Genomic DNA, 8,616 nt, shown 5'->3' with positions numbered 1-8,616 from the left:
TAGAAGGTTGCTTCATATAAGATGTCCTCTGAGCTTCTGACAATCATACTGAAAAAGCAAGCTTGAATTGACTTCAGACTGGGACAAATGTTAATGTGAATGGCTTCTGATTTTGGCTTCTTTGCTTCCTGGAGGGAAGACCTTTCTGGCCTTTGAATGTGCCTCCAAAATTGTGCCTCCAGCTGTAGCAAACTCTGATGCATCAGCAGGAAATCTTTGTGGCAGTGGCCCAGGGCCATCCCAAGACCTTCTGAAGCCTGAAAGGCTGCCCCCATTCCTGACGATGTGCCAACCTCTCCTCCTCCCAGTCTCCTAGCTCAGCACTCCCCTCCATTCATCTCTTTTTCATTCCATTCCCTTCCTCTATTTTCTTTTCCTCTCCATCTTCCTCTTCCTCTTTCCAATCCTGGGAGTGGAAGGAGAAGGGGCAGTGGAGGCAATTAGGCAGACAGTGATGGGCTCCCCCACCAAACTACTGCCTGAGGCAACAGATTCGGTTGGCCTCATGGATGGGCCAGCCCTGCTGTGGTCATAGGAATTTTGGTAGGATGGATGGTAGAGCCTCACTATTAAACAAGGGATCTTGACCTGACACCAGAGGTAGCTCCAATTCCATGGGGCAGACAAGTCTGAGACACCTAGCAAATGGGATTGGTAGTGTCTGGGGCAGACAGAGCTGTGTCCTTTCAGGCTAATTATAGGCCATTCAAGCAGGTGCCGAAAATGGGGCAGGAGTCCCTGGGCTGTTCTTTCTGGGACGTGGTGTGCTGCTTGCATCCAGATTGCCTGGGCCCTGGGGCCAGGTGGAAACTGGGACGCAGAGCTCAAAAAGTCAGTGAAGGAGACTGGGGTGGAAGGGACATTTAGCAGACATACAGGGCAAGGACCTGAGGTGAGGAAATTATAACCAGCATGGCTGGGAGATGGGACCAAGATTGGAGCAGAGATCGGGGATTGTGTGGGGAGAAGCAGGAAACAATGGAGTTGAAGACCATAATGATATGCGGAAATTTAAGAAGGCAAAGTGGATGAAAAAAGCAAGAGGATCCCTATTTGTTGGCAGGGACAGGCTAAGGTTGTAATCCCATATACACTTGCCTCGGAGTAAGTTCTACTGACTTAACCCATTTCTGCCCAGCCCACAGGCATACGCATTTGATTCATGTTGAATATATGCAACGTTGGGTAGAAATGGCTTAAGTGGGCCTTACTTCTAAGTAGGATTATGCTCTAAGTGATATTGTGTATGTTGGCATAAATATGGACCAGAGAACGTCCTTAATTTTTTTTTTTTTAATTGGCACCTGGTAAATCTTTGCTCCTATTTTTGTTGAGGTTGGTGGTGGCTTATTAAGATCCTGGTGTGGGTCACTTGGGTCATCTTTTTCTCAGTGTTCAGCACCCTCCCCAAGATCTCTAGAAGTTACCATTTCTAAGTGGAGCGAGACATTTTTTGTCATGTGCACACACACAGAAATGCACGCATCGCAACCATTAAAGCACCACACAATGCACAGCCTGCCATTTCACCCACCACAGAGGCTGAAGTATACTCTGAACTATGACAGTGAATTATCAGACAATTACAGTATGTTTTCCTTACATGACATTTACCAAAAGACCAACAGTGCCTTGACTTTTAAATCAGTGAAGGACAGGCTATTGCAAAGGAAATGAAAGAATACAGAGGAAAATGAGGCGAGAAAAGGCTTCAGCAGAAAGGAGCGCTCAGGCAGCGATCAGTGGCATGAGATTAAGCAAGCTGCAAGCATGCTTTTTCATCTGTGAAATACTGGAAGCTATGTTGCTTGACGTTATAAGTATATAACTCTGTATGTGTGCTTGTGTGTCTGTATACACATGCAATAATGTGAGCATGTATTTACGAATGTGTGCTGCTGAAGATCACTTCCCACAATCAGCATGGAAATTTATTTCAAATTGTGGAGACTTTCTTTCCTGGATGTCATGAATTTGCCTGTGTCAAAACTGGTGGTGTGAATCAGCAGCCACGAGCCTATGTAGCCAATGCGTGCACCATGAGCAGTGTGAGAAGCTTGAAGGTGGAACTGTAGCTAAGAGCTACATGTGCTTGGCATGCATGGAGAAGGACAGCTGCAGGTTGGGCTAGAAAAAGTTCCTGTCTGAAACCCTGAAGAGCTGCTGCCTGCTTTTTGGTCAGTGAAGACAATATTGAGCTCATCATGAGCATGTAGGCATTTTTGCACTTCTGGTTTTTCATTCACACTACCAGTTTGCCACAGGCACATTTAATAAGAAGAAAACACTGACAATAGCAAATGCATTCCTTTAGTGTTTTCTGAGAAGGCAAAGCATCATACTTTGAGATCTCAGCAGTCATGATAGATCTCAGTGAGTGAATTGGGGAAGGCGGTTATTGTGAAAGGATTGGAAAAGAAACCCAGAATGCCACTCTTGTCTGCCACCATTTGCACACTTGTGATTTGCTATCTGGTGTGTGTGTGTGTTTCTCTGGGCTCCTTCTTTCCTTTGTGTACTTTCTTCTAGCCATGTCCACCTCTTCTATGTGCATTTGCAGTGTATTTCTTTGTGGGTCGGGACTTGCCCAATTCAAGAGACAGAACAACTGCTTAAGGTGGCAACGTTCAGGAAATGTTCTAGAGCAACCAGGAAAATGTTCAAGGGCAGGGGTTCCCAAACTCCTTACCTTGGCACCTTACCTGCATCAAGGTAGATCTAGGGTTCACTGAGGACACTGCAAAGTAAAATGGTGGACAACCCGTAACTTGGTCGCAGGTCCCCCCATGCGCTCTGAGTCATCTGTGGCATCGTGTCAAGTTTCCCAAAGAGTCTGTCGCAACCCACCAATGCAACACACACTTTGAGAAACGCAGCACAACACGGCCAACACACAACCCGGAAATGACTTCTCGGTCATGTGCCATTTCACCTTGTAGCATCCTGGCCTCAGGAGGCCAGCAACCCATCAAAAATTGAGTCTTCCCCGCTTATGGGTCACAACCCACAGTTTGGGAAACACTGTTCTGGATGAAACACAATTCCCCCTTCAACCCTTGGGACAACAATGCCCTGCCAAGGTATGGGGCAATTTTCTGCCTCTCATCTTGATTTTTCTGACTGCAGTCATTTTCTCCTGCCCTAGACAAGCAAATAGAGTCCAAATCTTCATTCGCTTGTATTGAGTAGATAAAAGATGCAGAAACTTAGGGAAATCCCTTGTGGAGGAGACACAATCCACCCCCTGCATAAAGCAAGACATTGGGGTAGGTGGCACCATCAGTTTTCACTTAGGGCAGCAAAACAGCTTGAACTAGGCCTGCTGTGACTTTGCGTGGTTTGTCTGCACAATCCCTCTGAGCATGTATTTTGGTCTGTTTTATGTTAGTATACTGTGTGTGTGTGTGTGTGTGTGTGTGTATAGCAGGATGGGCAGGTCTGCTTTTGCTTGATTGGCAGTGCATCTGGTTTATGCACTGCGTGCAAATTGGTCTCATGACTGATTGTATTATTAGCATTGCTGACTATGAAGAGCGCACTTCTATATGTGCATTCATATGGGTGAGAACACACCTCAGTGGATTGGGGATGCAGAGATCCCTCCTCTGCCCCCACCTCCTGCTTACTGCTCCTACACATCTTTTGCTCATCTACTCGAGGATGGTGTAGTGGTTTGGGAGTTAGACATGGAAGATTCAGGTTCAAATCCCCGCTCACCTTGGGCCAGTCCCTCTTGACCTTGGGCCAGTCACCAGGAAGATCCAGGGTTCAAATCCCTGGGTGACCTTGGGCCCACTATTTCTCAGTCTCACCTACCTCACAGGGTTGTTGTGAGGACAAAATGTGGGGATGAGGGGAAGGAAGGAAAAAGGGTACTAAAAATTGTGGAAAATAATGCTAACCATTGATCGCATTCTTTCTCCCCCCCCCTTTTAGTGCAGCCAGTGATGGTGCCCAGCACCCCTGACGATGCCCCAGAGCCCCGAAACCAGCGCGGAGGAGGAGGAGCACCTCTCCCAGTGTCCCGAGGGGGAGACAGGCTCGGAGAGCTCCCGCGAGGGGCCCAGCCCCCCGGTCAGCCCTGCTAACCCTGGCCACAGTCACCCCATGTCAGTTCCTGAGGACGCCCACTTCAGTATGATGGTTTTCCGCATTGGCATTCCCGACCTGCACCAGACGGTAAGGAGCCAAAGGAGGGGATGCAGTGAGAGCCAGGATGGTGTAGTGGTTCGGGAGGTGGACTTAGACCTGGAAGATCCAGGTTCAAATCCCTGCTTAGCCATGAAGCTTCCTGGGTGACCATGGGCCAGTCACTATCTCTCAGCCTCACCTACCTCACAGGGTTGTTGTGAGGACAAAAGGAGGAGAGGAACCATATACACCACCCTGAGCTCCTTGGAGGAAGGGCGGTATAAAAATGTGGGAAAATAAATGATAAATTGAGAGGCATCGTGGCCAACTTGAAGATGAGATGTAATGGGAAGCAAATATGGAGAACATTTTCAGGATCTGACCAAATCTCCATTTTTGGTGTTCGACAGACATTTTCCCCAGCCAACAAATGATGCGAGACTGCCTATTTTAATTTTATCTTCTTTCCATTTTAATTTCCCTCACTTCCTCTGTGTTTGTATGGTTTGATTGAATTGCTGAAGCCATCTGGACTATTTTACTAAACTAGTCATCTTATTTCATCGATTTCCAAGGAGCTCATGGCAGCCTACAGGATCTCCTCCCCCTTGAGGAGGGTTTAGGTAGGTTAGGCTGAGAGAGAGAGAGAGAGAGAGAGAGAGAGAGAGGGGCGATGAGATAGGTTAGGCTGAGAGAGAGTGAGTGGTTGGCTTTTTGGTCAAGTGGCCATTTGAACCTGGGTTTTCTCAGTCCCAGTGGTGTAGCTATGCCATCTGGCACCCGGGGGCACAAAATTTTTTTAACACATACACAAATACACCAGTATTTCCTAACACAAATAGGAAAAGGCACTTCCTATTTTTGTGAAAACCTTCCCAACACTCTGACCACTGTGCCTCACTGCCTTGTGCTTAAATCACATCGCTTTGGGCTCCTGCTGTCCTCTTTTTCTCTTCTGTAGCACATGAACCCAAAATAAACTGCACGACATGAGTACTTTGAGGAAGGGAGGGGCTCATGTGCAGAGAGGGTCTTGTGGGCGGGGATGCGTTTTGCACAAGATGACCTTCAGTTACTTGTTTCTGCAATTCTGCATGCCACAAGGAGAATGAGGCACAAGGGAAGAACGGACAGAAGAAAATGGGGCTTTCCTTCCTGGCTGGGCTCCACCCCACCACTACTACCACCACCACCACCACCTCACTCCCTAGAGGGGTAATTAATGCAGAACGGGATTCGTCCTTAGCTCAGCACTAAAAGAATTTACTCCTTTCCCCCTTCATTAGCAATAAAACCAGGACACTCAGCAACACATGTACAGATAAACGCCATCAGCAGCAGCCCTTTCATCCGGAAAGCCTTTGATTTGGAGCGGCAGCTGCAGACCTATGCAAAGCAGGCTTCCCCCCTCCTTTTCCCCCCACCAATGTACTTGCGCAGCTGTGCAAACCCTCCCTGGGCACCCCAGAAGTCCCATTGCATGCATGCCAGCTCTTTTTCACTGAATGCCACAATGTGGGCCTCTCTAAACTCCACTACACACACACACGCAAACATATACACACACCCTACAAAGGGTGTCTGGCTTATTTTTACTGTCCACTGTATACTCTCATGGGTACATTGTGGTGTTGTACAAAAAGGCTGCCCCTAAACCCAGAAAGTTCACACTGTATGACTTCCGGAAAATATAGAAAGTTGCTTTGTACGGAGTCAGACTTTTGGTCCATCATGCTCAGATTTGGCAGTGGCTCTCTAAGATTTTAAGGAAGGGTCTTTCCTAGCCCTAGTTGGAGAGGTCAGCACTGGTATTCCTGGAAGGGAGGGACAAAACACTAAGTTTCTTCAGGTTTCTTCATGAATGGCTCAAGAGGGAGGGGCCACATTACACCAGCGGCCAAGTGCCTGAAGAAACTTAGCTTTTTGCCCCCCTCCAGGAATGCTAATGGATGTCAGGGATTAAATATGGGACCTTGTGCCAGTCGCAGGGAGGACCCGGGAGGTACATTGACCTGAGGTACAAGCACCACGCCTTGAAGGGGTATCTTAGAGGCCACCAAAAGGCACTGCTGGTTTTTGGAGGAAACAAGAAGTGCCTTTTGGAGGTCTCTAAGATGTTGTACGGGGTGTTAAAAATTTTGGAAAGGGCATTACGTGGGGTATAGGGTGGTGTTAAAAAATTTTGTGCCCCCAAGAGCCAGATACCTTAGTATGGCACTACCTTGTGCTTGCAAAGCTCTCTCACACTGAGCTATGGTCCCACCCCCAAGTTGTGAACTTCAGAAGAGCACTCTTGGGGCTCCTAATCTGAGTCAAGGTTCTACACACAGAACATTCGCAGTCACAAATGAGATATAAGAAAAATGCACTACAAATTCTCTCAGCGTGTGTGGAAGACCTGAGTCAACTCCTCTGCACATCTGGGACTAGGGGGCAAAGCTTCTCGGTCAGAGAGGTATACCTTTCAACATCCCTCTTATGAGAAATACATCAAATGTCACTTGCCTGCTGCAAGGGTAATAATAAACACATCTGTGATAATACTGTTTATCACTTTACAATGGGCCTCGGAGGTTAAAGTGCTGTAGAAAAATCAAAAACTAAAGGCAGGCCTTGCTCACAGGCTTACAATCTACTTAACCAAATGTGTCTTCCACAGAGAAGCCCGGAGTAGGTCAAACCCAGAGGTGTTCAAATGCATTTCATACAGCGGGCCAAATAGCATTGATGGTGCCTGCTGTGGGTCAAAAGTGATGTCATCAAGCAGGTCATGACCAGAAATAAGTACTTTTTGTGTCATTTAGGAACTCACTAGCTGCAAATGACGGAAGAGAAAATACGCACATCTTGATATTTTCAAGATATGGGAGAGCCCAGTTATCATGTGGGCTGCCTTTTCAGCAGTGACACCTCAGCACAGCTCAGCAGCTGAGAGCAGCTGATGGTTCTGTGAGAGCCCAAGGGCTTCTATGGGACATGTCCAGCCCCCAGACCTTATGTTTGACACCCTGTCTAACCAGTGGAGAAATGGAAAACTTGTGACTTTTATATTCTTATTGATGGTTAATAATAAGCCCCTAATAAACCCATCCCCTCTCCCTTAGCTCTTTTTGTTTCACCCCAGTAACTCCATATTTAAAACACACACCCTTGATAATATATACACAGGGGAGTGATCCTCTTCACCCAGTCCTGCATCCACACAGTGTTTTTATGGAGTTTAAAACACAAATACACTCATCCTACTAGGTTACCACAATGCCCCCCCCCCAAGTTTGTTGGTCTGCATCCCTTTACAGAGGCCAGCCCCTCACTTCCCCTCCTCTCCAATATTTCACTGCTCCTTTAAAGGCAGGCTCCCCCTTCATCTTGGGTCCCATTTCTATTCACAGGGGCAACCATGGAAACCGTTGCTAGAGATCACAAATTGTCGTGTCCATGGAAACGGGGATGGAGCTGCCAGCATGTGTTTGACTGGTTGTCCCTTCATCACCCCCCATCTGACCCTTGGAAGTCTGAGGGGTGAGGGAAGGAAGCAAAGGCTGCTGGGAAATGATGGGGAAAAAAGGCCAAACCCCAGCATGGAGCAAAGGTGTACTGAGGGTTCCACAGGGAGATGTACTGTACAGTGTGCCATTGAGAGCAAGGAGCAGGGAACCCAGTTCAAATGTACATAGTTGGCACAGTATGATTTTTCGTACTCTGCACCGGAAAGAGGCCTGTTCTTCACCCCCCGCATGCTGTGGCTCCAAACAGGCTCATGCCCATATAGGAACATTTCCCACTCCCAGTGCAACTTTTACCTCACAACTAGATGGTCATCAAACCTCTGAACGTTTGTCTGCACTCTCCACACAGGCTCCCTCAGGCAGGCTGTGCACAGTTAGCAGTTTCCCACATCTGCCTTCTGTGGAGATATAGGCAATAGGGGCACACTCAGTGACTGGTAGCTCTGGAGCATGCTGACCGAGCATGCCTAAGACCCCAAAAGCCTTCCATGTTGAAGCAGCCTACATCACGTGGCTTTTACCTCACAACTAGATGGTCAGCAAACCTCTGAATGTTTGTCTGCACTCTCCACACAGGTTCCCTCAGGCAGGCTGTGCACAGCTAGCAGTTTCCCACATCTGCCTTCTGTGGGGATATAGGCAATAGGGGCACACTCAGTGACTGGCAGCTCTGGAGCATGCCGACCAAGCATGCCTAAGACCCAAAAAGCCTTCCATGTTGAAGCAGCCTACATCACGCGGCTGAAATATGCCTCGTATGAACATATCTCAGAGTAATCAAATTTGCACACTTTTGTTCTGAACTCAGTCATTTCATCTTTGGAAAGGGGTGGCATGTCTACGTGCTGGCAGGAAGAGCATTAGCAACACATTCAGGCTGATGGAGACATACGTTGGGAGGTTGTGAGGAGAGGACATGGGGCCACAAAGGACCCAGATGATTTATTTGTTTCCCTGCCCTGCAATACTGCCTGCA

At 47.7% G+C, this 8,616-nt stretch overlaps 1 protein-coding gene across 1 annotated transcript in view; it reads left to right on the top strand.

Moving 5' to 3' along the window:
• The first annotated feature begins 3,969 nt into the window (after positions 1 to 3,969).
• The window catches only part of SHANK1 (SH3 and multiple ankyrin repeat domains 1), a 69,830-nt gene continuing 65,183 nt past the window's right edge, over positions 3,970 to 8,616 (top strand). The window contains exon 1 of the mRNA XM_066627996.1: positions 3,970 to 4,179. Coding sequence (XP_066484093.1) covers positions 3,970 to 4,179 — 210 coding nt within the window. The remainder of the gene's footprint in view (positions 4,180 to 8,616) is intronic.

Source organism: Tiliqua scincoides, chromosome 5, assembly GCF_035046505.1.
Source record: "Tiliqua scincoides isolate rTilSci1 chromosome 5, rTilSci1.hap2, whole genome shotgun sequence".
NCBI lineage: Eukaryota > Metazoa > Chordata > Lepidosauria > Squamata > Scincidae > Tiliqua > Tiliqua scincoides.
Note: the sequence above shows the minus strand (reverse complement) of the source record. Positions and strands in the feature narration are given on the sequence as shown.